Source organism: Marmota monax, unplaced genomic scaffold, assembly GCF_021218885.2.
Source record: "Marmota monax isolate L192 unplaced genomic scaffold, Marmota_monax_Labrador192_F-V1.1 WCK01_AAM20220418_F8-fsc00053, whole genome shotgun sequence".
Classification (NCBI taxonomy): domain Eukaryota; kingdom Metazoa; phylum Chordata; class Mammalia; order Rodentia; family Sciuridae; genus Marmota; species Marmota monax.
In genome coordinates, this window is record NW_026693153.1 from 7,396,981 (window position 1) to 7,415,836 (window position 18,856).

Here is an 18,856-nt window from a genome sequence, read left to right on the forward strand (position 1 = left end):
CCTGGGTTTTTTTCGTTGTTCTTTTGTTGGTTTTCCTGTTTCTTTTTTCTTTGGCGGTGCTGGGGAAGGAACGCAGTTCTTTGAGATTGCAAAGCAAGCGCGCAGGCACACACACACGCCGCCTCAAACCCCTATTAATGGCTCCCTGTTTGCACTAGCCTGGACCAACAAGAAATGGTTAATTACCACACGGGCCGGAAAGTTGAAGGTCTCCTAAGGCAAAGGGCAAAGAGGGGCAACCTAAATCATGGCAGTGTGCTGGTAAATGTTTTGTAAGCGGGCTTTCTGTGGTGGAAAAGCCTGATTTGGAATGTTTACCAGTTCTTGGCCAGGGTCTGAACTCTTTGCTAGTTGGAACCTCTGTGGCCCTGGGTAATTCCTTGTGCTGATTGATTTGAGCCACGTGAACAAATCGCTGTGACCTGGGTGGAAAGACATTGGTTGATTTAGAACTGAACTTCAAGGCTGCTACCTAAAGAGGAATGGGAAGAGAGATAAAAAGACTCATTATCCTATGCAACATATAAGATCCCTAACATTCGGAAAGCTGCTTGCTAAAATTCTATTTTAGGATTAGAATTTATATTTGTTACATTGCTTTTTTTTTTTTTAAGGAAATAAGGTGTTTTTTTTTTTTAACAACTTTGTTTATTATGTGGTGCCAAGGATCGAACCCAGTGCTTCACATGTGCTAGGCAGGTGACTACCACTGAGCCACAACCCCAGTCCTGCTACATTGCTTTTTAATTGTGTTTTCGTGACTTGTCAGATTTGCAGATCAAAATCAATAAATGGATTTTGAACTTTCTTTTCTAATGACTTGGACTCATTTAAATTAAGTTAACAAATAACAATAAGTTAACAAATAACCCAATCAACAAATGGGCCAAGGACCTGAACAGACACTTCTCAGAGGAGGACATACCATCAATCAACAAGTACATGAAAAAATGCTCACCATCTCTAGCAGTCAGAGAAATGCAAATCAAAACCACCCTAAGATACCATCTCACTCCAGTAAGATTGGCAGCCATTCTGAAGTCAAACAACAACAAGTGCTGGCAAGGATGTGGGGAAAAGGGTACTCTTGTACATTGCTGGTGGGACTGCAAATTGGTGCGGCCAATTTGGAAAGCAGTATGGAGATTCCTGGGAAAGCTGGGAATGGAACCACCATTTGACCCAGCTATTGCCCTTCTCGGACTATTCCCTGAAGACCTTAAAGGAGCATACTACAGGGATACTGCCACATTGATGTTCATAGCAGCACAATTCACAATAGCTAGACTGTGGAACCAACCCAGATGCCCTTCAATAGATGAATGGATAAAAAAAATGTGGCATTTATACACCATGGAGTATTACGCAGCACTAAAAAATGACGAAATCATGGAATTTGCAGGGAAATGGATGGCACTAGAGCAGATTATGCCAAGTGAAGCTAGCCAATCCCTAAAAAACAAATGCCAAATGTCTTCTTTGATATAATGAGAGCAACTAAGAACAGAGCAGGGAGGAAGAGCAGGAGGAAAAGATTAACATTAAACAGAGACATGAGGTGGGAGGGAAAGGGAGAGAAAAGGGATATTGCATGGAAATGGAAGGAGACCCTCATTGTTATACAAAATTACATATAAGAGGTTGTGAGGGGAATGGGAAAAAAAAAACAAGGAGAGAAATGAATTACAGTAGATGGGGTAGAGAGAGAAGATGGGAGGGGGGATAGTTGAGGATAGGAAAGGTAGCAGAATACAACAGTCACTAATATGGCATTATGTAAAAATGTGGATGTGTAACCGATGTGATTCTGCAATCTGTATTTGGGGTAAAAATGGGAGTTCATAACCCACTTGAATCTAATGTATGAAATATGATATGTCAAGAGCTTTGTAATGTTTTGAACAACCAATAAAATAAATAAATAAATAAGTTATATTAAAACAGATCCTGAGTTTTCAAAGAACACTATAAAAACATTTGGGGAACAATTAGGAACACTTAAATGTGAACTGACATTTGATGCTATATTTTGGGGGTTTTATGTTTAATATGGTATGACAATCATGCCAGATAATGTCACTACTCTTAGATAAGGCATGCAGAAATAGTTAAGGGTGAAGTGTCAGAATATTAAGTGAAAATGGCCAGCAGAAAAGGAAATAATATTTTATTTCCTTCATAATATTATATACTTAGTTTGGGGAAATTGAGTTCATAAGACAAAAATGGCAAAATGTTAGTTGCTAAATCTAGGAGGAGGATATATAGCTGTTCACAAAACTTAGTAAAGTTTAAAAATTTTAAACTTTGATAATAAAAAGTTGAGGGGGAATACATAGCAATTATAGGTTTCTGCAGCTTAAAGGAAAAGATAAATTTTTTAAAAAAGTGTTTTTTAAAGTTTTCTTTCAAATTATCTGGGCATAATGGGAAAGTTAGGCATTGGGTTCTAGCTCTGACTGTGATCCTGATTTGATGTTAATACCAAGGCCAGTCGTTTCACCTTGTGAACTTTTTCATCACCTGTACAGGAAAGGACTTATAAGCAAAGGAAGGAGAATGAGGCCAAAAGACTGTTTGTGCAACTCTCCTTGCCCCTGCTCTACTTCCTGAACCTTCAAGTGCAGCATCTCTGCCTTCCTTTCCATGTTGTTTTATATTATCTTTGAAACAAGACAAAATATAAAACTACTAGACCAAATGTATCTTGAAGGTCCAGCTAAAACTCTGATGTTGCTTTTCAGTCCCTATTCCCACTGCCATTCATGTCTGTCTCAAAGTTTTAATGACCATTTCCAAGTTGGTAGCGGTCAGATTTCTATTTTCTACTCTGGAGGAGATAGTTCACAATCTCCAGCTGCCTGTAAGCCATCTCTGTTTACATGCCTTGACATTGGTTCAAACTCAGTTATTTGAAACTAAATGGGTCATCTCCAAAAAAGATTTTCCTCCTAGCCCTTGTACTCATTCTTGCCACTCTCTTGCCTCGTTTTTCAATTTCCGCTGGTCCCTACCCTCCCAAAAAATTTAAGCCATTTCAACATCTTTCAAGTCTTTCACCACCCATCTGTGGCTAGGGATAGAATTCTCCCTGACTCAAAAAATGTTCCTGCTGTTTCCCTTCAGTTTCCATCACCATCCTCCACAGTTAGACCTTCCTCACCTTGGAGAGGCTGCTGCAGACATGTCATAACTGGTCTCCTATCCTCCAATCACTCCTTCATAATATTAGATACTTAGTTTGGGGAAATTGAGTTCATTTCAGGTGGGTCAGGAAGATAAGTAAATGATAGTAAAGGATAGGTAATTCAGAGAAAAGGGGCTGAAAATCAGAAGGTATTAGAGTCCTTTGCACAGAATAAAAGGAGAAACTAAGAATAAATCCTAGAAGGAGAGAATATGATGCTACAGGATCAAACTTAGTAATTATATGGTTAGAACTTTGTACAGGGAGGAGTTTGTGTGTGCCTGTAAATATACATACATAGATAGATACTTTAAATCTCTAGTGAAATTGTCAACAAATCAGAAGATCAGAATTCAGAACTTTGCTGACAGCATGTGACTTTGGGCAGGTTATTCAGTGTAGGGAAGGCAATTTAATATACCTACTAGATAGGTAACTATGGAGTAAAGCTGTCAACTTTGAAGACAGAAAAGCAAGCAAACAGTGAACTGAAAGCCACTAATTCTGGCCTCCTGTTTCCAAGCCAGCCTACCAAAAGGAGGCAGGTTAGAATTGCAGTATGAGCATAAATTTTGAAATTAGATCATCTGGATTTAAATTCTGACTCTGCCACTCATTAGCTATATAATCTTGGAAGTCACCTTCTTTGTGCTCAACCATAAAATGGAGATACTGGCACATAAAGCAGTGATTAAGAATTATGAAACACTATAAATGTTTTTAAAAGTAAAGTACTTGTTCATTAGAAACCAAATTGACAAATTTTGGAAAAATCTTGTAAATTTCAAATGTTGTCAACTTCAAATTTCAAAAATCGTGTGGGCCACACAAAATGTCATATTCAGATTTAAGCAGCCCGTTTATGATCTCTGCTATTCTTATTTTCTTCCTCTGTTCAATACTTGGCAGGCAATACTTAGGCCCTCAGATACAAAGATAGATACCTCACACACTCAGAGAAATTAGGTTAGTCCGAATTTCTTTCTTTTTTTTTTTTTAATACTTTTTAGTTGTTGATGGACCTTTATGTATTTGTATGTGGTGCTCAGAATAGAACCCAGTGCTTCATGCATGCTAGCCAAGCACGCTACCACTGAGCCATAACCCCTGCTCCCCGAATTTCTTCACTGTTCTGCCTCTTCACAAATCAATGGAAAGAATCAAATAAGAAATGTGAAAATGCTAAGAAAAAACATGCACATTGGATTTTGAAAACAGAATCTATTGAATTTACTTTTGAGCTTTTAATTTAAAACATTTTTTAAATGTACATATAGTAAAATCTTTTCCATGCACATTCCTGAGTTTTAATACAATATAGATTTACGTAACCACCATCACAATCAGGATGTAGAGCACTTCTAACAGCCTGAGTATTCCCTGAGTATTCTGTTCCTTCATGATCAATCATTTGCTCAACCCTAACCCGACTTGGTCCTGTCCTTGTTTGCCTTTTCCAGAAAGTAATATAAGTGGAATTATACAGTATATATTTTGATGACTTCTTTCATGTGGCATCCTACCTTTGAGATCTGTCCATGTTGTTACACATATCAATAGTTTATTTATTTTTATTGCTAAGCAGTATTCCAATGGATGGATATATTAGTGTTTATATACTACCTGCTGAAAAACATTTTAGGTTGTTTCCAGGTTTTAGTAGTTATAAATAGACTGCTATGAACATTCATGACCAGTTTTTTTTTTTTTTTGTATTAGTTTGCATTTCTCTGGGGTAAATTCTTAGTAAGAGGGATTGCTGGGTTGTATGGTAAAAATGTTTAACTTTATAAGAAAATGCCAAACTGTTGTTTAGAATGGCTGTATTATTTTGTATTCTCATCAGCAATGTATAAGTTCTAGTTATACCATAGTCTCACTAGCTTGTGGTATTGTCAGCTTTGGGTTTTAATTTAAGCCACTCTAATAGGAATGTAATGCTATGTTGATGTGGATTTGATTTGCCATTTCCCTAACAGATAGTGATGTTGAGCATCATCTCATGTGTTTATCTGCCACCCAAATATTTTTAAAATTTTACTCATTTTTCAAGAAATGGTTAAATCTTTTGCTCAATTTTTTAAAAATTTGTGGGGCTGGGCTTGGGGCTCAGTGGCAGAGCGCTTGCCTCGCACATGTGAAGCACTGGGTTCGATCCTCAGCACCACACAAAAATGAATAAACAAAATAAAGATATTGCATTTGTCTATAACTAAAAAATATTTAAAAAAAAATTTTATTTGTGTTTTGAAAGTCTTCATGTATTCTGAACACAAATCCTTTGTTGGATATTTTTTGCCAAGTATTTTTCCCAATATGTAGTTTGTCTTTTATAATGTTAAGTATTGCAGAACAAAATATTTTGACAAATTTACTTTAGAAAAATGTCTATGAATATATGCTTTCATATCATATCTAACAAATATTGACCTAACAAAATCATTAAAATTTTCTCCTATTTTCTATTAGTTTTATAGCTACAGAATCCATTTTGAATTTTATGAGTCTGTAAGTTTGAATCATTTCTCTGTACATAGATATCCAGTTGTTCTAACCCCATATGCTGAAAGCATATTAGTCTGGTTTTGGTTGCTATACCAAAATGCCTAAGGCTAGTTACTTAATAAAGATTAAAGAGGTTTTCCTGGGTGTAGTGATTCAGGAGGCTGAGGCAGGAGGATTGCAAGTTCAAAGACAGCCTCAGCAATTTACCAAGGCCCTAAGCAACTTACCAAGACCTTGTATTGAAATAAAATAGAAAAAGGGCTAAGTTTCTCAGTGGTTAAGCACCCCTGGGTTTAATCTCCAGTAAGAAGGAAGGAAGGAAGGAAGGAAGAAAAGAGGTTTATGTAGCCTACATCTTTTAGTATTTTTTTCTTTCAGTACTAGGGATTGAACACTTGGGAGCCCTTCGTATTTTGAAACAGGGTCTAAGTTGTGGAGGCTGATTTTGAAATTATGATCTTCCTCCCTCTGCTCCCTAGTAACAGGTATGCCATCACACCCAGCTAGCCCACAGTTTAAAAGCTGAAATCCAAGATTAGGTGGTCCTATCAGTTCGTTTTCTGCTAAGGGCCTAATGGTGAATGCATGGTGGGAGCATTTGCAAGAGGGAGAGATCACATGGCAAGATATGTAACTAGAGAAAGTGGGGAGGGGCCGGTCTTGCTCTCTCATAACAACCCTCTCATGAGAACTAACCAGGGTCCCAGAAGAACTATATAAATTCCTTCTAAGGACAGCTCCCCCAAGGACCCAAGCACTTTCTACTAGTCCCCACTTTTTAAGGATTCCAGTACCTCTTAACAACACTGAGGGCAAAGCTTCCATCATTTGATTCTTGGGCAACAGACTCAAAGACTATCTTTTCTCAATTGAATTAGCTTTGAATCTTTGCAAAGAAAAATTTTGCCCATTATCTATTTCTGAACATATATTCTGTGCATTGATTTATCTATTCTGTCACTACCTTATTGTCTTGATTACTATAGCTTTTATGTAAGTAATAAAATCAAATAGTGTGAGTCTCCCTGACTTGGTTCTAACTTTCAAAATTGTCTTGGATATTCTGTTTCCTTTTCCTTTCCATGCAAATTTTAGAATCAGCTTGTTTCTATTGAAAAAAAAAAAAACTTCCTAGGATTTTAATTGGAATTAAATTAGATCTATAGTTCATTTAACCAACATCTTAATTACATCATCTGGCAATTCATAAACATGGTATGTTCTCTATTTATTTTGGTCTTTGATTTCTTTCACAAGTACTTCGAAGTTTTCAACATACACATTCCAGATATTTTATTAGATTTATACATAGATATGTCATATTTTGGTTACAATAAATGTTTTTTTTAAAAAAGCTTTTGGTTTCCAATTGTTTAGTGCTAGTATATAGATATGTGTTGAACTTGTATCTTGCAATCTTATTAAAGTTACTAATGTCATCCTCAGACAGTGATAATTTTATTTCTTCCTTTCTAACCTTGTATGCTCTTTAGCTCTTTTCATTGCTTGTTGTACTGGGTAAGAATTCGACAACAATGTTGAAGAGTAATGGTGAGAATGGACAGCATTAAATGTTTCCAGACTTCAGAATAAAGCATTTAGTCTTTAATTGTTAAGCCTGATATTAGCATCTGTAGATTGTCTGCATCAGTTTAATGAAGTTCTTTTCTATTCCTGGTTTGCAAAGCATTTTTTTTAAATTATGAATTAACACCTGCAAAAACTATTCCAAAAAATAAGAGGTGGGAATGCTTTTTAATTCATTCTGTGAAGCATGCATTACCCTTTTACTAAAACCAAAGGTATCACAAGAAAACCAACCAGAGACCAATATTCCTTATGAATGCAGATGCAGAAATCCTCAGTAAAATAGCAAATGGATTCCAGCAACACATAAAAAAGGATTATACAACACAACCAAGTGGGACTTATCCCAGAAATTTAAGATTAGTTCAACATATGAAAACCCATCAATAATATTTATCAATATTATTTAATAAATAAAAAACTTCACATGATCTCAATACATGCAATTATTTTTAAACAAAATCAGTACCCTTTCATGGTAGAAACATTATTATGTACTAAATGTCTGTGTTCCCAACCCCCTCAAATTCATATGTTGAAGCCTTCACTTTTAATATAATGGTATTGGAAGACAGGGCCTTTGGGAGATAATTAGGTTTAGATGAGGTCAGAAAAGAGGGGCTTTCACGATAAGACAGAGCGCACTATCCACAATACCACAGAGGAAAGCCCATGTGAGGATGTAGTGAAAAGGCAGCTAGCCACAAGCCAAGAAGAAACCTCTCACAGAACCCAAGCATGCTGGACCCGTATCTCAGATTTAAAGCTCCAGAACTATGAGAAAATGACTATTTCTTTTGTTTAAAGAAGGGTATTTTGTTATGGTGGCCAAAGCTAATACATTCGACAAACTAGGAACAGAAGCAGAACTTCTTAAATCTGATAAAACCTATCTACAAAAAAAAAAAAAAAAAAAAACCCTTAAAACTAGCATTATACTTAAAGATGAAATTCTAGATGTTTTCCCTTTAAGGCTGGGGAAAAAGAGACAAGGATGTCTGCTCTCACCCCCTCTATTTAACCTTATACTGGAAGCTTTAGCCAGACCCATTAGGTAAGAAAATATAAGGCATCCTGATTGTAAAGGAAGAAGTAACAAACTATTGCCATTCACAGATGCTAGGGTCTTGAATGTAGAAAATCCTAGTGGATGCCACACACACACACACACACACAAAAAAAAAAATCCTGTCCTGTTGGAATAAAAAGGTCAGCAAGGTTAGAGGATGTTAAGGTTTATGTGCAAAAATCAATTATATTTCTATACACTAGCAATGAAAAACTTAAAAAATGAAATTAAGGAAACATTTCCATTTATAATAGCATAGATAATATAATATTTAGCAATAAATGTAAGAAAAGATGTGAAAGACTTTAGAAAAATATAAAAACTGCAAAACATGCACGTATGATTGAATGTAATGGAAAAGTCATAAGAATTGATCACATTAAAGAGCTAGTATATGAATCAATAAATAATGTCAGAAAGGATGATCCAACACTTTTGACTTCAGGGAGACTACAACTGGTTGTGGGAGATAGAATGGGATGGGATATGCTGCAGAAGCCCCTTACGATGCAATTCATGTTGGAGCTGCAGCCCCAGTTGTGCCACAGGCACTAATAGACCAGTTAAAGCCTGGTGGAAGATTGATATTGCCAGTTGGTCCTGCAAGTGGAAATCAAATGTTGGAGTAGTACGACAAGCTACAAGATCGCAGTGTCAAAATGAAACCTCTTATGGGAGTGATATATGTGCCTTTAACAGATAAAGAGAAGCGGTGGTCCAGGTGGAAGTGATTTTCTCTTCTGCTCTTACTTCTTCCACACATGCAATGGATGAGCTGTAAAGCAACATCAGCTTGACCAGCCTATAATATTGCAGTGGATCGCTCATCTTAGTCCTTGAAGCTTTTTGAAAACCAATAACATCACAGCTTGTTTTGGACTTTGTTACACTGTTATTTTCAGCATGAAATTTGTGGTTTTGTAGGGTCTTCTAATTCTTCAAAGAGGCATAGAGCCAAATGGTAGAGGAAGGATACAAAGTATAAATCTGTTATTACTTTAACATGCCCACGTTTTACTTTAAAATATTAAAAGAAGGATTTCTGCAAAATGAAAAAAAACTGCAAAATATCACTGAAAGACTTAAAAAATGGAAAGACATTTCATATTCATGGATTGGAATATTCATGTATTGCCGAGATGGCAATACTCTCCAAACTTTTTTTTTCCTTGCTAGATAAATACTCTACTATTGACCTATTCCCAGAACAACCGCCCTTTTATTGAGACAGGATCTCTGCTTAGTTGCTCAGCCTGGCCTTAAACTTTTGATATTCATGTTTCACTCTCAGGTAAATTACAGGTTTGCTGTATCCAGCTCCCAACTGTTTTTGTTGCAGAAACCTAAAGGCTGATCTTTCATACAAATATGGAGATGTAAGGGACTAAGAACAATAGGCATTCAGAAAATAATCTTGAAAACAAAATCAAAGTTGGAGAACTTACACTTCTCCATTTCAAAAAGTTAATTCAAAGCTAATCAAGAATGTTACTCCTGTCAGCACAGTGGTAATCCTGTAATCCCAGCAGTTCCAGAAGCTGAGGCACTAAGCAACTCAGGGAGACCCTGTCTCTAAATAAAATACAAAATAGGGCTGGGGATGTGGCTCAGGAGTCAAGTGCCCCCGAGTTCAATTCCTGGTACCCACCCCCGCAAAAAAAAAGAATGTTAGTCCTAGCAGTAAGGACAGACATACAGACCAATGCAATTTGAAAGCATAAAAATAAATTGATGAGGTCAAATTATTTCCAACAAGGCAAGAAAATCACTTAATGTGGGGAAAAATTATCCTCTAACAGGTAGTACTAAGACAACTGAGTTATTTGTATATAAAAAATGAATTAGACCTTTATATCACATAAAAATAATTCAAAATGGGTGACAATTGTAAAAATTAAAGAAATGGTTCCACAGATATACCAAAAAAGGCCAAGTGACGAAAAATAGGCTTATCATTAAAATTTTACTTTTTGTGGTTCAAATCATACCATCAGGATAGTTAAAGGAGCCAAGCATGTCGGCACATACCTATAATCCCAGCTATTCAGGAGGCTGAAGCAGAAGGATGTCAAGTTCAAGGTCAGCCTGAGCAATTTAGCTGAGCAATTGAGCCTTCTCAAAATAAAATAAGCTGAGGATATAGCTTAGTGATGAAGTGTTTGCCTAACATGCTCAAGGCCCTGGATCCAATCCCCAGTCATCACAAAAAAAAATTCAAAAAGAACTGAAAAGACAACTCAGAGAATGGAAGAAAATATTAGTGAATAATGTATCTATTGAGACTCGTTATCTAGAATATTTAAAAAATTCCTACAACTCAACAATAAAAAGCCAGTTTCAAAATAGGCAAAAGAATTACAATTCTCCAAAAGATACATAAATGGCCAATAAGCACATGAAAGAGAGCTCCTTAGTAGTCATTAGGGAAACACAAATCAAAACCACACTGAGATTCACTTCACACCCAGTAGGATATCTATAAGAAAAGAAAGATTTAATACAAGTGTTGGTGAAGAAACTAGAAGGCTCAAGCCTTTTATAGAGGGAATGTAAAATGGTAAAGCCCCTTTGGAAAATAATTTGGAAGTTCCTCAAAAAGTCAAATGTACAATTAACATGACCCAGTAATTCTACTCTTAGGTAGATATTTAAAAGAACTAAAAACATATCAACACAAAAATTTATATGTTCATGTTTACAAAGTATTATTTATAATAGCCAAAACAAAGAAACAACCCAAATATCTACCAGCTGATGAATAGATAAAATGTGATATAGCCATACCATAAAAATATTATTCAGCCACAAAAAAAGAATGCAACTTGGATACATGCCAGAACATGGATGAAGCTTGAAAATCATATGCTAGATGAAAAAAAGCCAGACACAAAACTCACATATTGTACAACTGCTTTATTAATGAAATGTCCAGATTAGGCAAATCAAAATCAAAAGTGCACTAGTGGGCTGGGGTTGTGGCTCAGTGGTAGAGTGACTGCTAATAGTTTTTTTTCTTTCGGAGGGCATGGAATGTTCTGGAGTTGGTGATGCCTGCACAACTCTGTGGGAATATTAAAAAAAAAAAAAGTTTAACTGTAGATTTTTAAATGATAAGATTTATGTTATGTGAATTATATCTTAAAAAATTTTTTTTGTTGCAATATCAGGGATTGAACTCAAGGTCTCCCACATGCTAGGCAAGCACTCTACCATGGAGCTATATCCCCAACCCTTTTTATTTTTGAGACAAAAGTCTAAGTTGCCCAGGCTATCCTCAAACTTACTTGAGATCCTCTTGCCTCAGTTTCCTCAGTCTGGATTACAGGTATGCACCACCACACCTAGCTCCAAGATGATGTTTTTATTCTTTTTTAAGTTCAAAGTGTTAATAGTAATATTGAGATATTACTTTCATTACTTATTCAACCTATAGCATTGAGTTTTCCCCACTGTCAATTTAATATTTTACTTATTTGTTTTGTGGTACTGGAGATTGAGCCTAGGACCTTGGGCATTCCAGGTAAGCACTCTACCACTGAGTTATATCCCCAGCCCCTTTTGAGACAGGGTCTCACTAAATTGCCTACCCTGGCCTCAAACCTGTGATCCCTGTGTTTCGGCTTTCCAAGAACCTGGGAGAAAGACATGATGTGCCACCATGCTCAACCGGCAAAGATAATATTATACTTCAATAAGCAATAATTCTCAGGGAATGGGAAAAAAAGAGGGAATGCTTTCCTTTTTTACTTAATTTCTTTGAATCTAATTTTTCTCATCCTGAAAGTAGATAAAGTAGCACCAAACCTCATAATGTTGCAATCCATGCAATCTAATGAGTGTAACTAATCTAACTGTGGTGTTATTTCAGATGAGTAAAATGAAGTTCATAGAGGTTAAATAGTTTAAGGCAGTAATTTACCACATGTGGAATTTAATATTATTAGGGGTTTTTTGTTTGTTTTTAAGAGATAGTATTCTCCCTATGTGCCCCTCACTCCTAGACTTAAGCATCTTCCTATCTCAGCCTCCCAAGTAGCTGAAATATGGGTGTGAACCACAGTGCCTAGCTAATGCCATTTGTTTTTTAGTTTTAAATAAAACTACTCTTTTCTCTCATCTAAATCAATAGAAATAGGAGCTTAATATAAATGTGAAATCTGTTTGTTTTGTTTATAATAATGGGGATTGAACCCAGGGCCTCACATATGCTCAGAAGTGCTCTACCACTGAGGTACATCCCCAGTTAAATATGAAATCTGAACATTTAAACTCTAAAAAAAAAGAAAGAAAAGTCTTCAAACTCCTAATTTTGTGGCAGGTACAGATTTACAATTAGGGGAAAAAAGAAAAGAGAGACATTGCCTTAAAGAACAAAGTTTTCAGCAAATTGTACCAGTTTATTTACAATTGTAATTTATAAACAGTAACACAAACATCTTTACATTTATATTGTGAAAAAAGTCCCATGACTGAAATGGGCAAAAGAATCAGACTTCAGGACATCTCTAGGGGGGTGCCAAGAAAAGGGAAAAAGTGCAATACAACAGTTTTTGGGGAGATTATAAATATCAAGTATTGCACCAGGTGCAATTTCATGCAAATGTCTTCAATCACTCAAACTGTTTTTATTTAGATATCAGAATAAAATTTCTTGAATTATGTTGTCTTCTATTCACTTGATTTCCATTAAAATAACTGGTTATTAACAGGGTACATTCTAGATACTTCTATCAATCCCTTAGAGATAATCTTACATTTTAGGACATGGCAGATTATATTTGCTATTTCCCAAATGGGTTTTACAAAAATCATCCCATGGCCCCAAAGATGTTTCTGGATCTCTTACTACATGTAATTAATATGGGCCACAGTAAATTAAGCTGATAAAGCTGTAAAATAAAGCATATCACTTCAGTTTTATTAACAGAATAATAAGTTTCAAACCCCTGGAACTTTAATGAGAAGACAAAGCCAAATGAAGAAAAAGGAATTTCAGAAAGTGATATAAATTATGTGATTGAAAATTATACATCTCTCTGATTATTTGGCTTTTATTTAAGTGGATATTGAGTGTGGTCACAGATGGTCATCATCTCAAGGAGACTAAATCAATCTGTGCTCAACACTAGTTTTGAAATATCCTAAAAATTATCCACTTGTAATAAAGATCAATGATGTTTTTACAGATACAATTCTGTCCCCCAAATGATAATTTTGATCTTAACATGCTACCTACTTATAATGTTTTAAATTGCTTTTCAGAAATCATCAAAATGAAGTATGGTATTTCTGAAGAACTCAGAAATGCTTGGCATACTTTGGTATTTCAGTGTCCAAATAATTACATAATGGAGCAAAGATGACTTAGCTCATTAGCTGGACTATATTTTGAATTGGCTGGAATCTTCATTCAATTAATTAAAAAGATTTTATTCTTCTTAAGAACAGAAACAGTGAACTAATTATTAACCTGTTTTTAGTTTTTGATATTGCTCAGTGGGTAAAATTAAGTTTAACAGTTAAGGAAGTCTCTTTAACTAATTTTATCTCTAATTTTCAGTGAAGACATTGCAAATATATAAGTTTATGGTTGTTTGAAAACCTGAAAGTGATATATGTTCCCTTAAAACAGCTCTTCAAAACAGAACTGCATTCTGTACCCTTGGTCCATAGGGGCACAATGGCAGTTACTTCAAAGTCATTTAATAACTGGCCTTTATAATAAATCATTTTATAAAACCGAAAACACAAAAGAAAATTTTTAAAAATTTAACCATCCAGAAATCGATAATAATAATTTACACTTAGACCTGCTAGTCAAGCACCCCCATGAGTAAATGAAAGGTCTCTGGTTAGTATTCAGTCAGGAAATATATGTTCATGTTTCTCTTGGTTGCCTTAATTTCATTTAAATAATTTTCTTAATATATTAACTTTCCAAAGCATCCAAAACTTTCATGATCTGTTGTTTTATGGCTCTGGTAGCATCCCCTGCATTTGGAATCAAATACCTGTGGGGAAAAATAGATATATATATATATATAGATACATACAGATATAAATACAATGCTTTACCTTCAGTTGAGATTTCCCCTGATGGGAAGCTTTCCCTAACCCACAAAGCCAGCCGAGATGCCCTCCTGTGTAATCCCCATAATATATATTAACAGATATCAACAGTTTATTTTGTGTTTTTTTTTTTAAAGAGAGAGAGAGAGAGAGAGAGAATTTTTTAATATTTATTTTTTGTAGTTATTGGCGGACACAACATCTTTGTATGTGGTGCTGAGGATCGAACCTGGGCCGCACACATGCCAGGCAAGCGCACTACCGCTTGAGCCACATCCCCAGCCCAACAGTTTATTTTGAAAGGAAATTTAAATATAAAAGCCATGTGATTTTTCATATAGTATAAAGCTAAAATTCTCTGAACTATTATTAAATATAAATAATATCTAGATAATCGAATACAAGGTAACCAAACATTCTGCAGCCCAGCAGAGATATAATTCAGTCAACCACAAAGTCATAATTTGATGGTATCTAATTCCAAACTCAACAAGTCTAACACTTAATAATTTGAGCTTGTGCAAGAATTTAAGTTCCCTAAAATAGATTTACATTTATAATAGGGACAGTTATCCCAGTTATATATAATTCAGAGGGTTATATAAAATTAAATAATGTAAAATCTTTAAAACAATATTTAAATACTCCTATACATAAGTCAATTCAATATCCTTTGGTTGGGATTAATATACATAAGTAGATATTAATCTGTGTATACTCTTTGACTCACTGAATCTACATGTACAGATTTGTTCTGAGAAGATTAATTGGTAATTAATTGAGTACTATATTTGGTTCTATCACAAGTCAAGATCTGGGAAATCATTCAACCCTCTGAGCTTCATATTTTTCTACAGATTAAAGATAATTTAGTATCAAACTAGGAGTGGTCTGTAGTTCTTGTGTCTGTGAGCTGTTTATTACTGATCCACAATGAGATAAGGAGGAGCTTGTACTATACTATAATTAACTACAGATTGATTATCCCTAAATCCAAAATGCATGAACCTGAAATGTTTTGGATTTCAGATTTTTTTCAATTGTATAATATTCACATATACATAATGAGATATTTTGGGGGTGGGATCCAATTCTAAGCACAAAATTCATTTCATATAAACCTTAAATACTGAAGGTAACTTCATGCAAAAATTTTAATAATTTAATTCATGAAACCAAGTTTCCTGATGTGCAATTTTCCACTTGTGGCATCATGTCAGCACTCGAAATGTTTTGGGTTTTGGAGCATTTTGAATTTTTGGATTAGGGATGCTCAATCTGTACTACATCCCTCAGTACACAGCCCAGCTTACTGACAGTTTGTCAAAACAACAGTTTTTAATGAAGGAAAATAAAACATTGCCTTAGAATGTAGACAATTTTCTAATTTCATTGCTAATTGACATTTAGTGTTGCACTGGTATGGATAATTATTAAGCATCTTTTTGTCAAAAGTTTATTAGCCATTGCACTTACTAGAATCACATATTAATAGTTAAACTACATGACTAAGAATTGGGGAGAAAAAGATAGTAAAGAATACTTATAAAAATGACCCCCTACAATTAGTGTCTTGAAAAATTGTGTTCTATATGTGTAATATAAAATGAACTGCATTCTGTCATTATGATCAGAATAAATAAAAAAAATAAGAGCTGGGGTTGTGGCTCAGTGGTAGAGCACTTGCCTGGCATGTGTGAGGCACTGGGTTCGATTTTTAGCACCACATATAAACAAATAAAGGCCCATTAGTAACTAATAAAAATAAAAAATAAATTATATTAAAAAAATGATCCCCAACAAAGCAAAGTGGACCTAAGGTTTCTTGAATTTTGTCTGTCAAAATTGAGTTATTTACCAGACAGGTTTATTGACAACTTGTGATTGAGAGTATAAAAGCCCTGGTTCCTAATACCTTGGATCTTACAATCTAGCAATAATATTTTGGTTTTACTCACATGTTTACAATTTTCTTTTTTTATTGATGTCTTCATTAGTGCATTATTAGTTTTACATAATAGTGGGCTTCATTCTAACATATTCATAAATGCATATAACAGTTTTCTCCATTTCAATCTCCAATATATCCTCTTTCCCTCTACTTCTCCGTTCCCTGATTCCCTTTATCTACACTATTGGTTTTCCTTTTATTTATTTTTTAAACTGATAGTGTCATTATACATAAAATTGGAGTGCACTATGATATATTTATACATGCACATGGCATAATTTGGCCAACTTCATTTTCTAGTTCTTCTTTCTTTCTCCTTCTCCCACTCCCACCCCCCATGTACTCCACCTCTTTAAAAAAAAAAAAAGTATACTATTCCACCATCTCAGCAGAGAAACAAAGTGTTCTTAACAATGACTTGCAATAATTCAGAGAATATCATCTTCAAAATCTTACCTTTCAATAGCCAAGATTTCTATTCCTGAAGCACTGCTGTTTCCATATTTGAAGGTAATTAACTCAGGATGTTTTTTTTTGGATGTGATTTTAACTACAGAATTAAGTGCTTGTCGAGACTGAATATAAGCCAATCCTTTCCTTGAAAGAATCTCCCTTAAACAGTACATATGTGTTGCCGTAACCAACAGATGACTTGAGAGAAAAAAAAGAACATTAAAAGAATAAAGAACTTTAAATACATAATTCAAGATAGGTTATTGCATAAACACTCCCATTATAAAAAATGTTCAACTTTAAATTAAATTACTTTTTTTAAACATAAGACTTTTTTAAAAATGTCTTTGTTTACTTATTTATTTATTTTTTATATGGTACTGAGAATCAAACCCAGAGCCTCTCATACGCGAGACAAGCACTCAACCACTGAGTTAAAACCCCAGCCTGTGAAATTACTTTTGAGCTGAAAAATATAAACAAGATAATCTATAAACAAATAAGCTACATAACAGCTTATCATTTTCCTTTAATTTTACGTAAAAATAATGTTTTATAACATAATTGTACAATTATTTAAAAAGAAAACGTACATTTTAAAGCTCAAATCAATGTATAAATCATTAAAATAATAAGTTTTGATTGAAGTGGAATATACTGCCCTTCTGACTTTTAAAGGGATTATCTATATTCAAAATTATTCAGTCAACACATCAGTTATATATTTTATAGAATACAGTTATATTCTATAACTAGATCCTGAAAGCAAAATGAGCACAAAATATTTTTTCCAGAGCTTACCATTTTTTAATATATGGTTAAACAAAATACATCTTTTGTAAACAAACCCAGTACAAGGCCAGCAGAAAAAAAGGGGAATGAAAACAAGAAAAAGTCTAGGGTTGCTCCTTTTTGAGCATCGGGGTCAAGTCTGCTTCCTTCCTTAAAGAAAATAGGGCAAAAGCAACTCTGCAAGATCCTGTCTCTAAATAAATAAATAAAGTAAAAGAGGGCAGGGATATGGCTCAGTGGGCAAGTTCCCCTGGGTTTAGTCCCAGGTACTATAAACAAACAAACAAACAAATAAAAAAAGAAAGTAGGACTTTTTGCCCTTGGGCATCATGGGTCCCTGTTCCTAAGCACCAGATACAGATATGAACAGAGAAACCAGCCCTGAAATGTTTAAGCAACTGTGAATATCCCATGGATTCATGGACTCCACAGATCTGAAACTCCTTTATCGTGTCATTTGCACAGGCCCAGATTGGTGCAGTGCTTTTCCCCCTCTTCCCAGAAAATGGTTTATAATCACTAATTACCAAGGGGGCCCAACATACTGCTTGTGACCACTGGTAAGGCTAGTTTAAAGTTCTGGCTGGTGGTGGCTGGAATGTCACTGTGCAGGTGTTTGGGGTTCTCTGTGGGTCAAGCAGGACTTACTGGTTGAGAGAATGGTGAAGAGAAAGCAGCCAGTTGCTGAGAGGGCATAATATGTAGTAGATGTTTGGCCTCTTACACATGAGCATAGAATTAACCCCTTTTCACTTTTAATAATGATAATACTCTTACATTTTTATTTAAAACAGTAAGACAAATATCAGACAGTCCAGAATATGGAGTATTTTACAGGACAACTCTCTGGACTCAAAGGATTCATTCACTGTGAAGAGTAAGGGGAAGTGAAAGGCAAAGGGAAAGAACTGTTTATATTGAGATATAAGAGATGTAACAGACAAATCCAATTATGAACTACAACTGAATCCCGGATACAGAGAAAAAAAAAAAAAAACAACAACAACAAAAAAAAAACTCTAAAAAAGATACTCTGGCACGTCCATGTGGCTCAGGCCTGTAATCCAAGTAACTTGGGAGGCTGAGCCAGGACTGAAAGTTTGCAGCCAGCCTTAGCAATTTAGTGACATTCTGTCTCAAAATAAAAAAACATTAAAAAGGGATTAGGATGTCACTCAGTGGTTGTGTGTTCCTGGCTTCAAACCCTAGTACTTCTCCCTCCCTCCCTCAAAAAAAAAAAAAA

General features: G+C 34.9%; 1 protein-coding gene across 2 annotated transcripts in view; it reads right to left on the reverse strand.

The window, feature by feature from the left end:
* Window positions 1-12,724: 12,724 nt before the first annotated feature.
* Window positions 12,725-18,856, reverse strand: part of Tbc1d23 (TBC1 domain family member 23) — a 57,586-nt gene continuing 51,454 nt past the window's right edge. For both annotated transcript variants that reach the window (XM_046455303.2, XM_046455305.2), the window contains 2 exons: window positions 16,825-17,019; window positions 12,725-14,359 (listed from right to left, as the gene is read on the reverse strand). In XM_046455303.2, the coding sequence (XP_046311259.1) occupies window positions 14,278-14,359; window positions 16,825-17,019 (277 nt within the window). In that variant the 3' untranslated portion in view covers window positions 12,725-14,277. The remainder of the gene's footprint in view (window positions 14,360-16,824; window positions 17,020-18,856) is intronic.